Source organism: Chanos chanos, chromosome 8, assembly GCF_902362185.1.
Source record: "Chanos chanos chromosome 8, fChaCha1.1, whole genome shotgun sequence".
Lineage (NCBI taxonomy): Eukaryota > Metazoa > Chordata > Actinopteri > Gonorynchiformes > Chanidae > Chanos > Chanos chanos.
Genome location: NC_044502.1, coordinates 575910 through 599918, shown reverse-complemented (window position 1 = coordinate 599918; position 24009 = coordinate 575910). Strand labels below are relative to the sequence as shown.

General features: G+C 41.8%; 1 protein-coding gene across 2 annotated transcripts; it reads left to right on the top strand.

The window, feature by feature from the left end:
* The first annotated feature begins 2819 nt into the window (after positions 1-2819).
* Positions 2820-16341, top strand: matn3a (matrilin 3a). Of its 2 annotated transcripts, XM_030782753.1 has the most exons (5): positions 2820-2988; positions 4406-4981; positions 7223-7348; positions 15975-16073; positions 16286-16341. In XM_030782753.1, the coding sequence occupies exons 1-5, from the start codon at positions 2820-2822 to the stop codon at positions 16339-16341; spliced, it is 1026 nt and encodes a 341-aa protein (XP_030638613.1). The 2 variants fall into 2 exon arrangements, with proteins under 2 accessions (XP_030638613.1, XP_030638614.1); XM_030782754.1 differs by lacking the exon at positions 7223-7348.
* Positions 16342-24009: the final 7668 nt, after the last annotated feature.

Here is a 24009-nt window from a genome sequence, read left to right as displayed (position 1 = left end):
AGTTGTGGTATCAGTGAGAGGGAGTGGGTGGGCAGTAGAATGATTGTCATGTGGACTTTATCAGTTATGTCTCTGCAATCATTAGGAGTAACTTCTCAGGTAAGTCACATGACACCACCTCTGCAAAAACATACCAACACCATAGAATCATTTTAAAATGAATTGTGGAGTCTGAAGCCAAATTTTAGTTTTTCTTGAAAAGAAAACTTCGTAAAAGCCAGATAAAGAAAAGAAAACTTTGTAAAAGCTAGATAAAGGGCCTAAACAGCAGCATAGTAGCAATGCTTGTGAAGAATAATCATTAACATATCACTGATATATCAATAACAATAATTGGTAATAAAAATAAAAAAAATAATAATAATTAATAACAACGAGCATCTGGAAGTCAGCACACAGCACAACCTCCACCCACATCCATCAGAAACATCCATCAGAACACTGAAATTTATCAGGTCATCTGAAGTACTGTCAGCTTTTCATGACCACAGACCACATTCTTGTATACAGACCACACCCCTGCGGAGTTTTACATACAGATTAGAGGTTTCTCACAGAACACACCCTTCGGAGTTTTACATACAGATTAGAGATTTCTCATAGAACACACCCTTACGGAGTTTTACATACAGATTAGAGATTTCTCACAGACCACACCCTTACGGAGTTTTACATACAGATTAGAGATTTCTCATAGAACACACCCTTACGGAGTTTTACATACAGATTAGAGATTTCTCACAGACCACACCCTTACGGAGTTTTACATACAGATTAGAGATTTCTCACAGACCACACCCTTACGGAGTTTTACATACAGATTAGAGATTTCTCACAGAACACACCCTTACGGAGTTTTACATACAGATTAGAGATTTCTCATAGAACACACCCTTACGGAGTTTTACATACAGATTAGAGATTTCTCACAGACCACACCCTTGTGGAGTTTTACGTACAGATTAGAGGTTTCTGACAGACCACACCCTTACGGAGTTTTAGTTACAACAGACCATAGTTCTGACAGACCATACCTTTGCGGAATTGTAGATACAGATTAGAGATTTCTGACAGAGGCTGATTAGAGGCTGATCTGCATTTTTTTGACTTGACAGCTTGATTTTAAGAGGCTTTTGTGCAGTATTATTGCATTATGTTACATTATAATATCAGTGTATTTTGCAGCTTTATTTTATTATGGTTAAGATGCTTTTATACAGTGTTACTGTATTATATTATATTATATTATATTATATTATATTATATTATATTATATTATATTATATTATATTATATTATATTATATTATATTATATAATGCAGTATTGTTGTATTATATTATATGTTAGGATGGGATAAAGGGTGAGGGAAGCAGGGGTCTGCTGGCATAAAGGCAGACAGAAAGAGGGCATGTCCGTTCTGTGTGTAAATACATCTTGATTTAATGGGTGGAGTTTTGGGTGTGGTCTTACTTTGAAGTCCTGAGCAGCTCCACTGAAATTAAGAGATGTTGCATCATTTCCTAAAGACTTAGTGACAGGAAAATTTAGAGTGTGGTTTGGTCACTGTGGAAGTGACAGCGTCTGATTTCCCGCCATCTGACAAGGCTTGGCTCTGCACACGCTCACCATGTTTGGTTTTACAGTCAGCCGTGAGTCTGCTCTCCTCGTCATGAAACACAAAGTCAAAATCCAAAATTCCACTAGCACTGTCTGAAAGCAGCTCCGACACCAGTCACGCCAAACTCCTGACTGTGTCCCTTCTCAAGTCTGTCATTCAGACAAAACCATTTTCCCCCATGAGTCCATTAGAGTTCTCAACTAAAGTTCACCTCCAGGCTGGAGTGAATAGAACTGGTTAATATTGCAGATTTAATGACTTCTTAACTTTCCAAAACTGCCTCTCTGAAAATGAATGGTGACATGTGATTCAGATTCAGAACTCAGACTGTGTGTTATTGGCACACACCCAGAGGAGGGAAGGGTGAGGGTTGGGTGAGGGTTGGGTGAGAGTTGGGTGAGGGTTGGGTGAGAGTTGGGTGAGAGTTGGGTGAAGGCTTGGGTGAGAGTTGGGTGAGGGTTGGGTGAGGGTTGGGTGAGAGTTGGGTGAGGGTTGGGTGAGGGTTGGGTGAGAGTTGTGAGAGTTGTGAGAGTTGAGTGAGTTGGGTGAGAGTTGGGTGAAAGTTGGGTGAGAGTTCGGTGTTTCAGTCTTTATTTATTGTCAGTATAGGCTGGGAAGCCATGCCTTTCACATCCTCTCTGTGTATCCTGCGTGGGAGGAGAGTAGTGGCCAAAATGTATTTTATCTTTACTATTAATCATGTACATTATCTGCATCATCGGTAGATGGTCTTTGGCTGTATGTGAGCTGAGGTTCCCAGGTGCCTTTGTCCTGTCTGAAAGAACACCTTCATAAGAGTCTGGACAGGGCGACCTGCTACCACTGTGAGGGGAGGGGCCCAGATTCAGTTCTATTATTCATTATTTTAGAAAACCCATAGAACAAAGCATTTTAACCTTTATGTTTAAATGTTTAAGTGTTTTTGCCTTTATCAGCTGTGTGAACAATGGAAGATATTGTGAGCCCGACGGCTCTTATTTAAGCCAACTTTAAACATGACTGTACAACCTCAGGTCCAGAGGACCGGCCTTCAGGAGTCGGCCACTTCCTCCTGTGTTTGGATTGGATGAGAGTTTTCTGGATTTTCTGCTGTGGTGTTTAAATAAGCTGTGAGGTGTTCTGTCAGAAACACACGGGTGTCAGTGAGCACAGAGGCCAGAGTGAGAGAGTCTGACGAGTTGGAGAGTGAGTCAGGCAAAATGAGGTCTTTCTGTGAGTCTGGGGTCTGCTGTCTCTTGCTTCTGATGCTGGAGATGTCCTCCACTGACGGTGTTATTGATCCGCAGAGTGTTTTAGCCCAAAGCTACGCTCAGAGCAGACATCTCGCTCCCAATACTCGACCACGACAGAGGACTCTTAACCCCGCCGGTACGTCCTTACAAACCGTTTTAGAGAGTAGTTTTGTGAACTTTTAAAAGAAAATTATTGATAAACATTTGTAGAGAATAGCTTTGTGAACTTTTTAAAAACATTTATTTGTAAACTTTATTAGAGAATAGTTTTATGAACTTTTAAAAGACATTTATTCATAAACTTTTGTGGAGAATAGCTTTGTGAACTTTTAAAAAACATTATTTAGAAACATTTTCAGACAGCTGATTTGTAAACTTTTAAAAAACTTTCATAAACTTTTTTTCTATGATTTATATGAAGATACATTCAGGCCAAAATTTTCACAGCCTACAGAAGTAATCAGGCAGAACTGTTTACACAGTGTCATAGTATTTACAGAATAACAGACACCAGGACAGATATGATATAATGTATTTACAGAATAACAGACACCAGGACAGATATGATATAATGTATTTACAGAATAACAGACACCAGGACAGATATGATATAATGTATTTACAGAATAACAGACACCAGGACAGATATGATATAATGTATTTACAGAATAACAGACATCAGGACAGATATGATATAATGTATTTACAGAATAACAGACATCAGGACAGATATGATATAATGTATGTACAGAATAACAGACACCAGGACAGATATGATATAATGTATTTACAGAGTAACAGACATCAGGACAGATATGATATAATGTATTTACAGAATAACAGACATCAGGACAGATATGATATAATGTATTTACAGAATAACAGACATCAGGACAGATATGATATAATGTATTTACAGAATAACAGACATCAGGACAGATATGATATAATGTATTTACAGAATAACAGACATCACAGCAGATAAGATATAATGTATTTACAGAATAACAGACATCACAGCAGATATGTATTTGTGTCCATGTTTTAGTAAATAGATTATTTGTAGTCAGCAACTGAACTTTGCAGAATTTACTGATGTTTTAACTATACCATGTTTGTTTTTCTTGTTTTGGTTTTGTTTTTTTTTTTGTTTTTTTTATCTATGAAGTCTTTCCTTGCCCGGGTGTCACATGCATTCACAGAGCATCATTCTTTTCACATCAGTGTATGCTGAATTTTACACCTCATTCTCACACAAACAGTAAAAATGGGCAGGCATTTTTAAAAAGAGTGATATTGTTTGTGTTGTACATTATTATTATTATTATTATTATTATTATTATTATTATTACTGAGATTATGATACAGTAGACCCTGAGCTTGCCGTGTGTTCTCTAATTCCAGCAGTCACCAGTGACATTCAAACCTTGTCAAAATGGGTCTAATGAAAATTGTACTATGCTGCTATTTTTTAAAATCTGAGAGTAAATTAACACACGAAGAATTTGTCAGTGAAATGAAAGACGAAAAATGCATTTGTTTTGATCTCAAAGCCTCAGATTCCCAGTGTAGGAGTCGACCACTGGACCTGGTCTTCATCATCGACAGCTCCCGAAGCGTCCGCCCCGCGGAGTTTGAGAAGGTTAAAATCTTCTTGGCCGACATGGTCGACACTCTGGACGTTGGTTCTGACGCGACCCGCGTGGCTGTGGTCAATTACGCCAGCACCGTGAAAATAGAATTTCTGCTAAAGGACAACTTCAGGAAGGAGGACATGAAACAGGCCATCTCCCGCATCGACCCTCTGGCCGCCGGAACCATGACGGGACTCGCCATAAAGACGGCCATGGAGGAGGTGTTTACGGAACAGGCTGGTGCCCGGCCACGCTCCAAAAACATCTCCAAAGTGGCCATCATTGTGACGGACGGGCGTCCTCAGGATCAGGTGGAGGAGGTTTCGGCCGCTGCCCGCGCCGCTCAGATTGAAATATACGCCGTCGGAGTTGATCGCGCCGACATGCGCTCCCTCAGACTCATGGCCAGCAACCCTTTGGAAGATCACGTCTTCTACGTGGAGACCTACGGAGTCATCGAGAAACTCACCTCCAAGTTTCGGGAGACCCTGTGCGGTAGGACTGGGGCAGGAGAGAGGGGTGGAGCTGTTTCCACTGGCTTCTCTAGCAGAAAATGTTTTTTTCCTGGTCTTGGGTTTGGGGGCTCGTGACTAATTCTTTTGCTGAAGTTTCTTGCTTATGTTGGCATTAATCAAACAAAGTTGTCGTTATTTTGTCCCTGTTATCGCTTTCTTCTGCCCGAGGCGTATCTCGTGAGATCGGGTCTTTTATTTTTTTAATTCAAATTTGGGGCGGTCCAATATGAGCACAGCTGATTTTTCATTTGTTTTCATGATATACACCACAGATAAGCCCCTGTACGTGGAACAGGCGTTGTCTGTTTTGAAACGGACAATGTGCTTCTGCGTTACTTGTGTGTTTACATGTCATATTTAAGAGCGACATGTGGCGGATAGAAAGTTGAACTACTCACGTGCTTTCTCTTTGCTTATAGTCGTTCAGCACCTGAGCCTCGCGGGTCTCTCGTGTTCTTATTATTTTTCTCCTCTCTCTCTCCAGCGTCAAATGTTTTGCTGTAACATAGACAGCTCAAACATGTGTGGCCAGCCATTGCATCTGTTCCCACTCTAAGCGGTGTAACGCTGCCAGACAGAACACACATGAATACTGTTCTTATGTGACTGCGTACAAACCTGACCTGCAGCGACCACCTCTAGCCAATGGGTGGCAGTGTGTCCCTGACTCACACTCTTAGGACCGCAGTCACAGTGAGCCGCCCCAGGCTGTGGTTAACTCTGATTCTCTGATGTACAACATTTACTGTAGTCATTCAACTGGATATCTCTCATAAATTAATCATTGTAAACGTAATCTGATTTAATCGCAAATATTTCACTTACTAATACTTCTGTTAACAACACCAACTAATTAATTAATTTATATTAATAGTAATATAACTGTTAATCTTGTAAAATGGAGACAGCATCCCTTTAAACAACCCTTAATGTAATTTCATGTATCTGTTCATCAGTCTAATTTGAGTTTATTCAGCTGCTTCTGTGCAGGTCAGTGTTTTGTGGGACATGAGTTTGTGGACAGAATGACCTCACACCCTCACTCAGAATTTCCTGTGTGAGGTCGCGGTGAAGAGGTGCAGAGGGACAGTGGGTCAGCTCGGTGTGGTTGTTAAGTGAGTGTGACATTCGTGTGTGCTCACACAGTGCAGTGGCAGACATTAACAGGGAAAAACAAAAGCTGTAGAAAACTGTGCTATCGCTTCCTGAGAACATAAGGATGTAATTCACTTTGGTCCTGTGCCCACAGCTGTGCACAGTTTGTCTCGTGTTTTCAGAGGGATTTAAGACAAAGCCTTGCAAAATCAGCGATACTGTGAGAGACCTGGACTACTATGAATCTTTTTTTATCACACGCAGAATGAGGGAGTAGAAATCATCCAGTAATTTTAGTGTCACAGAAAGCATTGGACCCTCACCACCAACCAGACAGACATTCAGGGGTAAAAACCACTCAAGCCTCAGCTCTGTCATCCAGTTTCTGGGAAAAGACCATGTCATTTTCCCCCAGAGCCCCAGGACAACAGACATGCACTTCCATCCAACACTCTTAGTCCAGTTTATAACTATCTGACTAAAATGTTTCACCCAATTCAGAACCTGACAGTGATAGATGTAAATCCATCACACCTTCACAGACAGGGAGGCACAGCACAAAATGCAGAATTATTCAGTTTCTCTTAATCTGGGAGGAGTTGAAGTCACGAGACAGAAACTCTCCGAAGTTTGCTGCATAAATAAGTGTTTGTGAAAAGTTCATTTTGAATGTTGATGGATGTTTGTTCGTGTTAGTTTCTCTTTTTTTGTGATAGCAGGTAGGCTCAGGGTGACCTCAAAGCATATCTGTTGGGGTGAAAATCTAGAATAAAGTATGACCCCTAGTAAATGCGGTCGGTCCCTTGAAAAGGGAGTGACATGTGCTGCTCCCCAGTCAGAGCTGAAACATTTAGTGGCTTGAGGAGGGAGTGTGGACCGCGGCTGAGAGACTGCACTAACTGCATCCTTCCAAACCAGCGCTTGGTAAGGAGAGCACTCGCATTGCGCAGTGAAAAAACAGCTCATCGGGCGTCTAAGGCCAAACTCACGGGCTTCTGGGTGAGAGGAGGAGACAGATAACTGGACAAACGGGGTGTGAGAACTGTGTGTGTGTGAGATGTGTGTGTGTGAGATGTGTGTGTGTGTGTGCTTCTGCAGTGGCTTTGATAACCACGCCTCCTTCTAGGTCTGGACCCCTGTGCCCTGGGACACAACTGCCAGCACATTTGTGTCAGCAACGGAGCCTCCTACTCCTGCAAGTGCCGGGAGGGCTTTGTTCTGAACGAAGACAAGAGAACATGTTCCAAAAAACGTAAGAGCTAAGGCCCTTTCAGCCTCACAGTGCTGTGCCATGTGAACAGTGTGAGAACATGCCCTCCTCTCTCTCTCACAGAGCTGAAAGCAGCTGTTTTGCTTAGTCATCCAGCGGGCAACCTTTCCGCTGGACGGCCCGGTCAGTTCACCTGGCTGCATGACCAGGTCATCAGCTTATCCATATTACAACATGCATGACAAAGGCACTTACCCAGGAATATTCATAAATATTCTTCAGATAAACATCTCTCTTTGTCACAAGTGTGTGCGTATTTGTATACATATATATGTATATGTGTGTGCGTAGACACACATATATGCGTGTGTGTGTGTGTGTGTATGTATGTATGTATACACATGTGCGCACACACATACACCCACACACAATTTTATGAGTTTGTGCATGTGCTAATATGAAATTGCTGTTAGATCAGTAAGACAGTGAATTGGCATGACAGTAAGACAGTGAACTGATGTAAGACAGTAAGACAGTAAATTGATGTGTAAGACAGTGAATCGACATCTAAGACAGTGAGACAGTGAATGGACATGTGAGACAGTGGACTGACATGTAAGACAGTGAGACAGTGAATTGACATGTGAGACGGTGAGTGGACATGTGAGACAGTGGATTGACATGTGAGACAGTGAGACAGTGAATTGACATGTGAGACAGTGAATGGACATGTAAGACAGTGAGTGGACATGTGAGACAGTGGATTGACATGTGAGACAGTGAGACAGTGAGAGGGTGAAATGACATCTGACACAGTGAGACAGTGGATGGACATGTGAGACAGTAAGACAGTGAATGGACACGTGAGACAGTAAATTGACATGTGAGACAGTGAATTGACATGTAAAACAGTGAGACAGTGGATGGACATCTGAGACAGTGAGACAGTGGATTGACATGCAAGACAGTAAGACAGTAGGTGGACATGTGAGACAGTGAGACAGTGAATGGACATGTGAGACAGTGAGACAGTGAATTGACACATGAGACAGTGGACTGACATGTAAGACAGTGAGACAGTGGACTGACATGTGAGACCGCGAGACAGTGAATTGACATGTGAGACAGTGAGACAGTGAATTGACACATGAGACAGTGGACTGACATGTAAGACAGTGAGACAGTGGACTGACATGTGAGACCGCGAGACAGTGAATTGACATGTGAGACAGTGAGACAGTGGACTGACATGTAAAACAGTGAGACAGTGGACGGACATGTGAGACAGTGAGACAGTGAATTGACACATGAGACAGTGAGACAGTGGACTGACATGTGAGACAGTGAGACAGTGAATTGACACGTGAGACAGTGAGACAGTGAATTGACACGTGAGACAGTGAGACAGTGGACTGACATGTAAAACAGTGAGACAGTGGACAGAGATGTGAGACAGTGAGACAGTGAATTGACACGTGAGACAGTGAGACAGTGGACTGACATGTCTGTAACTGCTGAGGAAGCTGAGAACAGTGGTGCACATGCAGTCTGTGTTAATGTTTGTATTTTCTCTGTTCAAACATATGGAACACACAGCTTTCACATGACACTATTTCTCCCTTTTACAGTCATTGAAAAAGTGCTGTGAGCTGACTCCGAATAAAAACAACTAGGGTCTCAATTCGACATATTATTACAGCCTCATAACACAGAATCATAATGTATTAATTTGAATGAATGTACTTTGGATTTTTCTGTCACTGAACAAACACTGTAATGTCAAAGTGAAAACTCTGACTGGACACTTGTGCAGATAAAATATTTTCAGGTGGATCCAAACTGTGATCTTAATAGACTCTGGTGAATCCAACTGTTTTTACGAGTTTCTTATAATCTCAGGTGAAGAATCCACCTGTGTGTAATGACGGAGTGTCAGAAGAGTTAAGACAGGCCTGCGGCTGGGAGAAACTAAATTGTATTAGTCTAGTTGCCAGCACTTTCCTCAGGAGAGGGTTAGACCTGTTCGAGGAGACTGTGTACCTGCTCAGACATGAAACTGACGGCATTCCTGTGTCCCTGCTCTTTAGTGGACAGGTGTGACAAACGCAGGTCACGGTGAAAGAGGGGAGATGACAGGGGACTCTGATGCAGTGGAGGAGATGAGTTTAACACTGAGTTTCTGCATCATGAGACTCTGCAGTCTGATTCTGTCCCCGTCAGGAAGTGGCACATATGCTTTGTAGGAACTCCAGCCATTCCAGTCCATCTGAACTGCGGCTTGTTCCAGGTCTGGGCTCCTGTCCTGCGGACCACGGCTGTGAGCACATGTGTGTGAGCAGTGGAGACTCGTATTACTGTGTGTGTCAGACGGGCTTTGTGTTGAATGAGGACCAGAAAACATGTTCCAGGGATGACGGTAGTAACCGTGAGTGACAGGTTTTTATCATAAATGGTTATGACTCGTACGTCAAACCATTTAATGACATTCATAAAGGCTCCATAAAGTCAGAAATCATTCAATGCTAACTGATCCTACCACAAAATGAAAATGATAAAAATATATATATATATATTGATAAATTGATTTTTTAATGTTAATGTAGGTTAGTACTGTGGGTTACTCTGCAGTTGTTCACCGAGAATACTCTGCCCAGGAGAAGACAAATCAGAACCCACAGATAAAACTTCTGAACAAGGACTAAATAACTAAATAAGTAATTAATTAACCCAATGAATGATTAGAAGCAGCAGTCTGAAGAGGCAGTCAGTCCTGTCTGAATCAGTCACACTGACCTGGGTCATGAAGAGGAAGTCAGTCCTGTCTGAATCAGTCACACTGACCTGGGTCATGTTTCAGTGTGGGGTGCTGTTGTTCGCACTCATGGGAGCAGCGATCTCAGATTTCGCCCCAGATCCTCGCACAGCGAGGTGTCCGCGTTTGCAGCTCATGTGACGTATCACTCTCTTCTTCTTGGTTTGTCTGGAGTTCACTCTCAGCTGTTTATCCAGCATCCTCTGTGCTCCCGCCGTCCACGTCTCACCCGGGTCTCCCAGCATTCACTGTGTTACGCAGACCTCACCTCCGCCAAATCACTGAAAATGTAGGGATAATGAAATTCATTCCAAAAGAAATTTAAGTGATAGATCATGGATGAACACGCTGAATAAACGTAACCGTCAGAGAAAGGGTGAGCAACTCAGACACCCTGCTGAGCTCAGACAGAATGAAACTATACTGGAGATTCTGACTAAACAAGACCGGGCAAAGAAAAAAAACGTAGGCGATTTAAATGATGCTTATTTCAATTATGGGACATTACGTGTTCAGAACTTTGTGTTGACCTAAATGTTACCCACTCAACACCTCATCTGGTGCAATGAATAATCATTTCTCTTCAAACTGATTTGTTTTGAAAAAGTTGAATGCAACTATATGAAGTAATTTCTCAAACTTACGTCCTCTAGATGCAAAAACTGATACTGCTATTTTTTTCTCCAAAAGCAGCTCCAAAGACTCCCATAGGACAGTTTGACAGGGCTAGTATGTTACCTTTCTTAAAGAACCAGTCTGGTGGACAGCATGAGAACCTGCTAAAAAACATTTCTGTACAGTGCTGTAGGAACTCCAGCCATTCCAGTCCATCTGAACTGCGGCTTGTTCCAGGTCTGGGCTCCTGTCCTGCGGACCACGGCTGTGAGCACATGTGTGTGAGCAGTGGAGACTCGTATTACTGTGTGTGTCAGACGGGCTTTGTGTTGAATGAGGACCAGAAAACATGTTCCAGGGATGACGGTAGTAACCGTGAGTGACAGGTTTTTATCATAAATGGTTATGATTCATGTGTCATACCATTTAATGACATTCACAGAGGCCCTGTGCTAGTGTATGATCAATTAGACTCCCAAAGGTTTCCCACTGATTAAGAATTAGAGTAAAATGCAAACAATGTTGTTTTCAAATGGATGGCACACACTGGTTGGACAGGGTGTTGGCCTGACCTCCCTGAACCTGTCTGAACTGCCAAGCTAAAGGCAGAAGAAAAGCATGAAATCTTCGATGGCACAAGAATAAAAGAGCTTGTTCAAACTCCAATATAACAATCTGATTAAGTCATTTTAGAACCAGCTGGAAAACGCAGGATGATTCAAAAATATTTGGTGAATATGATATATATTTCAGTGATAACTTTAAAGTAAAACAGCAAAACAGTAAAATGTCCTGATTCAAAACCAGTGTACTGTTGAAATGGTGACAGTGGCCATGTGATTCCAGTGTTTCAATGATTCCAGATGAGACAGAATCTTAAAGAACCAGTCTGGTGGACAGCATGAGAACCTGCTAAAACATTTCTGTACAGTGCTGTAGGAACTCCAGCCATTCCAGTCCATCTGAACTGCGGCTTGTTCCAGGTCTGGGCTCCTGTCCTGCGGACCACGGCTGTGAGCACATGTGTGTGAGCAGTGGAGACTCGTATTACTGTGTGTGTCAGACGGGCTTTGTGTTGAATGAGGACCAGAAAACATGTTCCAGGGATGACGGTAGTAACCGTGAGTGACAGGTTTTTATCATAAATGGTTATGACTCGTACGTCAAACCATTTAATGACATTCATAAAGGCTCCGTGTCAAGTGGCACTAAATTCTGTAAGTCGTCTGACAATATGATAAGTGATCTACAATAATAGTAGGGGACCTACAGCCTGGTAGTTTCTAGAGACAGAGTTTTTTTTAAAACTAATTCATATATCATTAAATTATAACTGCACAAACAAAAAATGAACATTTTTCTATTTTAAAAAAGAGTTTATGTTTTTGATAATTTTACTGGTAACCACAGAGTCATGTCCATGCCTCGACTTTCTAAGTGACAGACATGTAAAGACTGTCTTTCCAGCGTTAACTGGCATCTGTGAATATGAAACAAAAGCATTTTGGTTGTTGTTGAGTACTTTTTTGGGGTCATTTGTTGTTTTTGTACATTTTTAAAGGGAGCATCATGAGTATAAATCAGGTTTTTGAGCTGCAGGGCATTATTACTGAGTAAACTGAGTGGGCCTAAGACAGAGCTGTGAGGAACTCCATTTGGTGCATGAGCAAAGAAAATGAACATGTGACAAGTGCCTCAGTGGACAGTCATTTTCCTGGTTCAAACTGAACTGACAGTAGGGGTGTGTGATATTGACAAAAAATTATATCTCAATGTTTTCTGTGATCTCGTCGATAAAAATAAGTAAACGATATTTTGCATCATTCAAAAATGTATTTGTAAAGGTCTTATATTGCACTAGCTCACTCTTGTTAATAGGATATTAACCGTTGCTTGCTAATAATGTTAATGGAAACAACATATTTAAGGAAAACAGGTCTTATTTATTTACTTAAAACTGAAGTGTTCAAGTCAAAACTATACAAAAAAACTGAAATCACCAGTTCAAGTATTACTGAGATCAAACCCTGCAAGTCAGTTGTCGAGCGGTCTTTAACAACAACCGATTTCCGACATAGTTTGCAGACTGCAGTCTTTTGAGTAACATCCATCTTTTCAAAGCCAAACCACCTCCATGTGAGTGAGGATGATCCACTTCTAGCAGTTAAATCTAACGAAGTAGATTGTGAGACTGGTGGTGTCTGTAGTTTGTCTCCTGGTGCTGTTTGTTCACTCATTTTTATCTTCGGTCATGCAGTTTTAGGCAGCTACGCTAGCTTGACTTGTGGAGTGCTGACTATGTACGCCTGTACTAGCAAGCTGTATGCACTCTCAATGCCCACGTGCAGTAGTCTATATCCTACTGGGCTACATAACGCAGTGAATGCCCGGACTCTCAAGGTGTGTCTTTGATTGGTTTTTGCAAAGTGAATGATGTACTTGATAATGTCAACTCACACATCCTTAAAACAACAATTAAGACATTATCATAAACGATCGCACACCCCTAATTGACAGTTTATTATTTAAAGAGGGAAATCATGACTGACCACATCTGATGCTCTCTGCAGGTCTGTGTGGAGCTTGTGTAGTCCATATATCAACATTAGACTGGATTTGGTTTATGAAATGAGCTCCGCTCAGTCTCTTAGTATAGCAGTATATGCTTAATTCATGTAATGATGGCTCTTGTCATTTTTAATGGTGGGATTTAGTGAAGAGATTGCTAATGCACTGGGCTTGGACTCGATGTGGCAACTTGTGCTCAGCTTATACAGGCCAGCGGCAGGGAACTGACCTGAGACACGGCCACCTTCAGCTGATTTCAGACTGGACACAGACTCAAGTTTAGGGAGCTAAATATCTGGGAGAGGCTAACACTGTTGGAAAGGCGTTTTAAAGGCTTCTCTCCAGGTACAATTCCACGGACAAAACTCCAGTCCATCTGAACTGCGGCTTGTTCCAGGTCTGGGCTCCTGTCCTGCGGACCACGGCTGTGAGCACATGTGTGTGAGCAGTGGATACTCGTATTACTGTGTGTGTCAGACGGGCTTTGTGTTGAATGAGGACCAGAAAACATGTTCCAGGGATGACGGTAGTAACCGTGAGTGACAGGTTTTTATCATAAATGGTTATGACTCACGTGTCATACCATTTAATGACATTCATAAGGGCCCCATTACAGGGGCACTTGGTTTTTTAACAATATGTTTCCTTAGAGTACTGAGGAGAAACAAGCAAAAGGGAATAATTTTTGCACTGCAAACTAAAGAACCTTATATATGAGAGACCGAAATTCACTGCTTTTCGGTTTGGAGCAAGTATATGTATCACCAGATATTAACATGAGAGTTAAGACAGGAATGGACTCAGATTCATGCCAGTTTGGAATCAGCTCCTGCAGGTGACAGAAACTAGGGTCTAGTGCAGGAGCTCTGTTTGAATATGTCTCTCCCCCAGACTCTGGCAAATCTTCATTTCTCAGGTAAAATCCTAATTATCCTTATTATGTGCATGGGATGATGTTTTGTCATGTGGATGGAGGAAAACAAAATTGATTTTTCTAGAAACGGTAATTAGAGAACTTAAAGATGGGTGGCAATTGCCTAAACTTGATCATCCAATCACATCCAGCGTGGGAGTTTCCAACTGAGAACCTTTACTTCTCTCTGATGTTAGAGACAGAAAGTCCTTCCAAACCGACCATACTCTCCTGACACAGGGGCTGGCACACAATATTACAATAATACAATAATACAGTCAGCAGGTATTACAATATTACAATATTACAGCAATACAGTCAGCAGATATTACAATATTACAATATTACAATGTTACAATAATACAGTAATACTGTCAGCAGGGATTACAATATTACAATAATACAGTAATACTGTCAGCAGGGATTACAATATTACAATAATACAGTAATACAGTCAGCAGGGATTACAATATTACAATAATACAATAATACAGTCAGCAGGTATTACAATATTACAATAATACAATAATACAGCCAGCAGATATTACAATGTTACAATATTACAATAATACAATAATACAGCCAGCAGATATTACAATGTTACAATATTACAATAATACAGTAATACTGTCAGCAGGGATTACAATAATACAGTAATACAGTAATACAGTCAGCAAGTATTACAATATTACAATAATACAGTAATACTGTCAGCAGCTATTACAATATTACAATAATACAGTAATACAGTCAGCAGGGATTACAATATTACAATAATACAATAATACAGTCAGCAAGTATTACAATAATACAATAATACATTCAGCAGGTATTACAATATTACAGTAATACAGTAATACAGTCAGTAGGGATTACAATATTACTATAATACAATAATACAGTCAGCAGGTATTACAATATTACTATAATACAGTAATACAGTCAGTAGGTATTCAGTTCACAGCCTTCCATATTTGCCTGAGGGTTTATGTTGGATCAGTTTATTAAATGGGGCAGGGGAACAAATGTGTCATGATTAGTGTTGCAGTCAGTGCTGAATCAGTGCGACACTGATTCTCCACTGGACTTCCTGTCCTGTCCCTCAAACTCTGACCAGTCTTACAACGTTGCACACAATGTTAGTCCAACATTGCTCCAGCACTTTGTAAGTACCACTGTACAGCTGCTAACAGATGTGTGTCCTGTTTATGCCGGGCCTGTCAGAGAAAACCAGTGAGACACCAGTGCCACTGCCTGCCGCGCTGCCTGTCTCTCACTGAGTTCTCACAGAGTGGGTGGTGGGTTCTGAGGAAGACTGTTGAGAGGCGGGGGGTTGCAGTTTTGGGGTAGGTGTTGAGATTGGGGAATAGTAGCTGAAACTTTACTCTGTCTTGTATCACTGGAGCAGTGATAATGTGATATAATTAAGTCAAACTAATGTCATTTAAGGAGAATTCAGATGAATAATATTTCCATGCAGCTCTACAGAAAAAAACTGTTACCATTACCATTTTGACTTAATATACTGAATGAAGCCATCCGTTCTCTTCAATCTGACAGTTTAGAGAAGTTCAAATACCTAAAATTAAACCTTTTTTTTTTTTAGAAATAAATTTATGGCTGACTATCCGGAGTGTTCTCTACAATACTTTTCCAAAATAGCTGGTGTTTCTGTTCATGGGAGAGTTAGAGAACAGATGGTGAATGTCTGTTGTGAGTGTGTTTCTCTGTGTCATGTGTGTCTTGACTGGTCTGAGAAGAAATGAAAGTGGAGATAGTTCAGGATCCCTGCCTGTGCGAGGCCCGTCTGGCGTTCCAGAGACAGACTCTAGCCTCCATCCAGGACCTCAGTACCAAACATATCCTTTATACTCCAACGCTGACGTGCGACTGGGGCGGTCCACTGCTCAGCATCCCCCAGCTGGACAGATCACCTGATACATAATGAACACACCTTAGAAAATGTAATTCCATAAGAGAGAAACAAGGATACAACAAAGTATTCCCAGTATTCTCAGTGCAGTACCACTTCACACTGAGCACAAGTTCAGATCCTTAACGACTGTTATACTCGCTGATATGACCAGGAAGGTCCAGCAGTTGGAGGGTGCCCTGGGTCGGATGTAACGACACTGATTTTGGTGAGTTTGGCACTGCCCACCCTGACAGACTTATTCACCCCCCTCCCACTGTCACTTAGACCTCACACTGTCTGTGTTCACAGACTGACTCACAGACCTCACACTGTCTGTGCTCACAGACCGACTCACAGACCTCACACTGTCTGTGTTCACAGACCGACTCACAGACCTCACACTGTCTGTTTTCACAGACTGACTCACAGACCTCACACTGTCTGTGTTCACAGACCGACTCACAGACCTCACACTGTCTGTTTTCACAGACTGACTCACAGACCTCACACTGTCTCTGTTCACAGACCGACTCACAGACTTCATGCTATCTGTTCACAGACCGAATTACAGACCTCACACTGTCTGTGTTTAGAGACCGACTCACAGACCTCATACCGTCTGGGTTCACAGACTGACTCACAGACCTCACACTGTCTGTTCACAGACCGACTCACAGACCTCACACTGTCTGGGTTCACAGACCGACTCACAGACCTCACAGTGTCTGTGTTTACAGACCGACTCACAGACCTCACACTGTCTGGGTTCACAGACCGACTCACAGACCTCACAGTGTCTGTGTTTACAGACCGACTCACAGACCTCACACTGTCTGGGTTCACAGACTGACTCACAGACCTCACACTGTCTGTTCACAGACCGACTCACAGACCTCACACTGTCTGGGTTCACAGACCGACTCACAGACCTCACAGTGTCTGTGTTTACAGACCGACTCACAGACCTCACGCAGTCTGGGTTCACAGACCGACTCACAGACCTCACAGTGTCTGTTCACAGACAGACTCACAGACCTCACACTGTCCGTGTAAACTGTAGACTCATTGTAGACTGATAGTTTTATCTCAGCACTTAATTTTACATTACTTTTTTTGCATGTGTCAGAGTGAGCCTGGTTTGACATTCTGTGACCCCTCCCTGGCTGTGGACCACCGCAACACAGGCCTCTCCATGTCCTCTGTCTTCTCTGTCTCTTTCATCAGTAAACCCACTGCCCACAATGATGCTCCAGTGTTAACGCTCCCACCAATCTTTAAAACGTACCTAAGGAGAGAGGAGATCATATTGTTAGTTCGACAGTCTTCACTAAGAGACTTTGTAGCACAAGGTTAGTTCATTTCACTGCCGGAACAACCGCAGGTCTCCCCTGTTTTCTCAGTAATCAGAACACCAGCTGGACACACCCAGGATAGTTAACAAACTTAGTCAGTCTTCAGTCTTCAGTCAGTCTACCAGTCCTCAGTCAGTCTAACAGTCTTCAGTCAGTCTAACAGTCTTCAGTCAGCCTAACAGTCTTCAGTCAGTCTAACAGTCTTCAGTCAGTCTAACAGTCTTCAGTCAGTCTAACAGTCTTCAGTCAGTTTACCAGTCTTCAGTCCGTCTAACAGTCTTCAGTCAGTTTACCAGTCTTCAGTCAGTCTAACAGTCTTCAGTCAGTCTAACAGTCCTCAGTCTAACAGTCTTCAGTCAGTCTAACAGTCCTCAGTCTAACAGTCTTCAGTCAGTTTACCAGTCTTCAGTCCGTCTAACAGTCTTCAGTCAGTTTACCAGTCTTCAGTCCGTCTAACAGTCTTCAGTCAGTCTAACAGTCAGTCCTCAGTCAGTCTAACAGTCTTCAGTCAGTTTACCAGTCTTCGGTCAGTCTAACAGTCTTCAGTCAGTTTACCAGTCTTCAGTCAGTCTAACAGTCTTCAGTCAGTCCTCAGTCAGTCTAACAGTCTTCAGTCAGTCTAACAGTCTTCAGTCAGTCTAACAGTCAGTCTTCAGTCAGTCTAACAGTCTTCAGTCAGTCTAACAGTCTTCAGTCAGTCTAACAGTCAGTCCTCAGTCAGTCTAACAGTCTTCAGTCAGTCTAACAGTCTTCAGTCAGTCTAACAGTCTTCAGTCAGTCTAACAGTCAGTCCTCAGTCAGTCTAACAGTCTTCAGTCAGTCTAACAGTCCTCAGTCTAACAGTCCTCAGTCTAACAGTCCTCAGTCTAACAGTCTTCAGTCAGTCTAACAGTCTTCAGTCAGTCTAACAGTCAGTCCTCAGTCAGTCTAACAGTCTTCAGTCAGTCTAACAGTCCTCAGTCTAACAGTCCTCAGTTTACCAGTCTTCAGTCAGTTTACCAGTCTTCAGTCCGTCTAACAGTCTTCAGTCAGCTTGGAATACCAGTGGATCATGCTGTGTTGGAAGAACTTTTCTGTGTTTTTAAACTTGTTCCTAACCTCATGACATACTCAGTAAAGCTTGATATCAGATCAGAAATATCTTTTTTATTCAGACAGAGGGGCTGTATCAATAATTTGATCATAATCAATACCAAACTTTCACCATGGGAATTCTAAGAATTTAGCCCTGTTAGCCAGGAGTAGTTGAGGGTAAGGAGAGACCTGATGTTAGGAGTAGTCAAACAGGAGAGAAATCTCACAGAGTTAAAGACAGTGTTTGATGTTAATTTCCATGTGTTTAGCCCCAACACATTAAAGTAATTGTGTTTGTTTAACTTTAGTTATGAATACAGATGAGTTAGCCACAATAACATCAATTCCTCTTAGTTATTTTTATTTCTGTATTTACAAGTGACATGAATATTTTTCCAGTTCTAAATGTTCATGTTGAACAATGAATGTATAGCCACACATACACACATATGAGATTATGGATGCTTGGAACCTTTTTTTTTTGTATTTTTTTTGTTGTTGTTATGACCAGAGAAAATGTAAGAATGCAGCACACTTGCATTAGACTTACTGCTGGCAAAGATTCTATGGTATTAGTATAGTATGACTACTAATTAGTAAATTTGGTTCTTTACATGTGAGCTGATGTCTAAACCAAATTCTCTTTGTAACAGAAGTGTCATAGTAGACATTTTTGCTCTTTGTTTTTTCAGGCCATCTGATCTTTTACCTTAGTGCTGTTTGACAGTTGACTCTTTAGTTAAAGAGTGTTTGGTTTCATGGATTAGTTTGACTTTGGCAGGAAAAATCCTGTCACAATAAATCTACTTTACACATCACTCCATGTCTCATATCTCTGTCTCTTTTCTCTCTGTATGGAAATTACACCAGTCAGTTAATTAATCACTTAAATAAGGACATTTAATTAAGAAACTCCTCACTGTGCCATTAAGATATTAGGTCCTTTTTCACCCATACATGCATTTGATTAGAAGAAGAAGAAGAAGAAGTTTATCTGTCACACACACACTGAGGAGTGAAGTGCAACCTCTGAGCAGTGAAACCCATCCCAACACCAGTGAGCACACACACACTAGAGCAGTGAGACACACACACACTAGAGCAGTGAGACACACACACTAGAGCAGTGAGACACACACACACTAGAGCAGTGAGACACACACACTAGAGCAGTGAGACACATACACACTAGAGCAGTGAGACACGCACACACTAGAGCAGTGAGACACACACACTAGAGCAGTGAGACACACACACACTAGAGCAGTGAGTACACACACACTAGAGCAGTGAGACACATGCTAGAGCAGTGAGACACACACACACTAGAGCAGTGAGTACACACACACTAGAGCAGTGAGACACACACACTAGAGCAGTGAGACACACACACACTAGAGCAGTGAGACACACACACTAGAGCAGTGAGACACACACACACTAGAGCAGTGAGACACACACACACTAGAGCAGTGAGACACACACACTAGAGCAGTGAGACACACACACTAGAGCAGTGAGACACACACGCTAGAGCAGTGAGACACACACACTATGGACCAGGAGCAGCCGGCGGTGCCCAGGGACCAGCTCCTGGTCTTTTTGCCAGTGCCTTGGTCAAGGAGGAGGGCTGTTAACATAAACCCTGAAATCAGTGTACATTTTTTTAACATGTTACCAAACTACCAGAGTGATCAGAGAGCACTGGGCAATGCTCATGTTTTAAAAAACCTAGATACCTGAGTTTCAATGTCCAAATGTCTAAATGCACAGACCTGAGTTTCAGTGTGAGTCCAAATGGTGAAAATGCAGAACTGCACAGACCATAAGCATTTCTCAGCCACTGGGAACCCTGAACTCAAACCGCTCATAATGCTGAACCAGAACTAACACCAGTTTTAGAATAAAAATCGACAATTTATGTGACAAATTAACTGAAAAAATCTTTACTCAATAAAACTCCAAATATGATGATGAAGTTGTGACACTGGATTCATAAAAACCAGGCCAGGATGCATTACTTCACTAAATATGTGAAAGAGCAACAGCCAAGGTGACCTGCATGTCACACAGTGTGTGGGGGTTTATTCATAGTTTGCTTGTGTGTAGATTTCTTTACTCTTTACTCCTGACATAAATCTACGTTTCTCTCCAATCAAGCTGATCTGTCAAACACAACTGTCTCACATCAAACAGAGGGTGAGTTCTATCTAATGGGGGAGACATTTCTGTGTAACACCAGTCCACATCATTAATGACAGTCAGTAAGCACTGAGATGGAGGAGACATTTCTGTGTAACACCAGTCCACATCATTAGTGATAGTCAGTAAGCACTGAGATGGAGGAGACATTTCTGTGTAACACCAGTCCACATCATTAGTGATAGTCAGTAAGCACTGAGATGGAGGAGACATTTCTGTGTAACACCAGTCCACATCATTAGTGATAGTCAGTAAGCACTGAGATGGAGGAGACATTTCTGTGTAACACCAGTCCACATCATTAATGACAGTCAGTAAGCACTGAGATGCCTGACTGTCTGCCACTCCAGTGAGATGTGCCTGAATCAATAATGTATTCCATACCTACTGTCCATGCAAAAGCATGTCCGCTTATGTCAGCTCTGCTTGCATACAGAAAAAAAACCCCCATTTTTTCCGAGGTTTGAATTTGAGCTGTTGCTATCATTCATAGGTATCTTTACATGAATAAATACCTCACAGAGACATATTTACTAAAGATACGATCTTACACTTGGAAGATCAAAAACTGAAAACATTGCCCTGGTTGCTAGGAGACAAAATGGAACTGTGGTGTGGTGTCTGCTTGCCCAGTCTGGCCTCTGACTTAGAGTAGACTTTGACTGTCTGTGTTAATTCTCACAGCAAACACCAATATTTGGGTCTTAGCGGAAGAAAGACCAGCTCTCTTTCCTTTCATCTCTTTCCCAGTGGATAGGGCTGCATGTTAGGACGCTTTGTTAGCATGACATGAGTACAGTGCAGTTTTTCCCTGTTTTTACTCACCCTACAGTACAACACAATAACGGCGTCTGTAACCATAGTGATCAGACTGATGGATCTGTATCCGGGAAGCGACTGTGTTGATGTTTTTCATACACATCATTAGTTTTTTAAAAACAGGTTTTAAGAAATATTACTTGTTAAAAAACATCACCTAAAAAATTTAAACCATTTTTTCCATATGATTTACATTAAATATAGCTTATTATCTATGTTGCTTTTTTTAAGTTTCTCTTTATCAAAGGTGCATGTAATTTTGGAGCTGACTGGTGCCTGAGAGCAGGTGATGAAGACAGGAGATGATCTCTGGCTTAACTCAGCACGTAACAGTTCAAAGCCAGAGTTATGTGCCAAAGTACTGTACAGATCTGCTCATCTGTAATTACATAAAAAAAACTCCAGGAGGAGCAGTGATTAATGACAACTTACTGAAGGCTGACAACTTACTGATGTTTCAGAGCAAACAGAGTAAGATGTGATTTGGAAATGAAACTCTGAAAGGCTTGTCTGTACGTCTGTGGCAAAGCGCCCGTGTCAACTCTGAGGTTTGCCAACAAAAGTCTGAGTGGAGTTGGAAGGTTCTGGCGGTAAACAGCCAACCAGACCAAGAACATGGAACAAATGTTAACACACAGATTTAATTCCTGAGACGAGGTCGTGGGGGTCGGACGCTCGTGTTGGGTTTTACGACCGCCTCTTCCCTCAGACACGGGAGATATACGACCTCGCTGTTATAGCCGAAACGTTCTGTGTCTTATCACTCTTCCTTTCATCTGTCCTACTGTTATAGCCAAAACTTTCTGTGTCTTATCACTCTTCCTTTCATCTGTCCTGCTGTTATAGCCAAAACACTCTGTGTCTTATCACTCTTCCTTTCATCTGTCCTGCTGTTATAGTCAAAACGTTCCGTGTCTTATCACTCTTCCTTTCATCTGTCCTACTGTTATAGTCCAAACGTTCTGTGTCTTATCACTCTTCCTTTCATCTGTCCTGCTGTTATAGCCGAAACTTTCTGTGTCTTATCACTCTTCCTTTCATCTGTCCTGCTGTTATAGCCGAAACTTTCTGTGTCTTATCACTCTTCCTTTCATCTGTCCTGCTGTTATAGCCAAAACACTCTGTGTCTTATCACTCTTCCTTTCATCTGTCCTGCTGTTATAGCCAAAACACTCTGTGTCTTATCACTCTTCCTTTCATCTGTCCTGCTGTTATAGTCAAAACGTTCCGTGTCTTATCACTCTTCCTTTCATCTGTCCTGCTGTTATAGCCAAAACACTCTGTGTCTTATCACTCTTCCTTTCATCTGTCCTGCTGTTATAGTCAAAACGTTCCGTGTCTTATCACTCTTCCTTTCATCTGTCCTACTGTTATAGTCCAAACGTTCTGTGTCTTATCACTCTTCCTTTCATCTGTCCTGCTGTTATAGCCAAAACACTCTGTGTCTTATCACTCTTCCTTTCATCTGTCCTGCTGTTATAGCCAAAACGTTCTGTGTCTTATCACTCTTCCTTTCATCTGTCCTGCTGTTATAGCCAAAACGTTCTGTGTCTTATCACTCTTCCTTTCATCTGTCCTGCTGTTATAGTCCAAACGTTCTGTGTCTTATCACTCTTCCTTTCATCTGTCCTGCTGTTATAGTCAAAACACTCTGTGTCTTATCACTCTTCCTTTCATCTGTCCTGCTGTTATAGCCAAAACACTCTGTGTCTTATCGCTCTTCCTTTCATCTGTCCTGCTGTTATAGCCAAAACACTCTGTGTCTTATCACTCTTCCTTTCATCTGTCCTACTGTTATAGTCAAAACGTTCTGTGTCTTATCACTCTTCCTTTCATCTGTCCTGCTGTTATAGCCAAAACACTCTGTGTCTTATCACTCTTCCTTTCATCTGTCCTACTGTTATAGTCAAAACTTCTGTGTCTTATCACTCTTCCTTTCATCTGTCCTGCTGTTATAGCCAAAACACTCTGTGTCTTATCACTCTTCCTTTCATCTGTCCTGCTGTTATAGTCAAGACTTTCTGTGTCTTATCACTCTTCCTTTCATCTGTCCTGCTGTTATAGTCAACACTTTCTGTGTCTTATCACTCTTCCTTTCATCTCTCCTACACACTCTCTCTTTCCACCCTGTTATGTCACTCTATTCAAAAGCACAAAATGATCATTTTTCAGTAAATTGCACTGAAGTTACAATGTTGTTTCGTCTTTTCTTCTGTTTTTTTTTCCAACTTCTTTGGAGACAGATTTTCAACTGGGCAAAGTAGTTGCAATACCACTAACAACCACAAGAGTGCACTGTATGAACGTGAGGGATAAAAACTATCCCGACTTTCCCTCTTCGATCTCTCCGATGGGCGGAACGCTCCGATAACATCACGTGGCCAAACGCGGAAACGTGTGAGACGTGAGTCTTGACATGGTTGGAAGTTAACG

Excerpts from the sequence above, each read along its gene's own strand:
- matn3a (XM_030782753.1), top strand. The coding sequence starts at position 2,820 with ATGAGGTCTTTCTGTGAGTCTGGGGTCTGCTGTCTCTTGCTTCTGATG. Across the intron at positions 2,989-4,405 it reads GAGGACTCTTAACCCCGCCG|CCTCAGATTCCCAGTGTAGG; the intron begins GTACGTCCTTAC and ends TTGATCTCAAAG. Across the intron at positions 16,074-16,285 it reads CCAGGACCTCAGTACCAAAC|TCGCTGATATGACCAGGAAG; the intron begins ATATCCTTTATA and ends CGACTGTTATAC.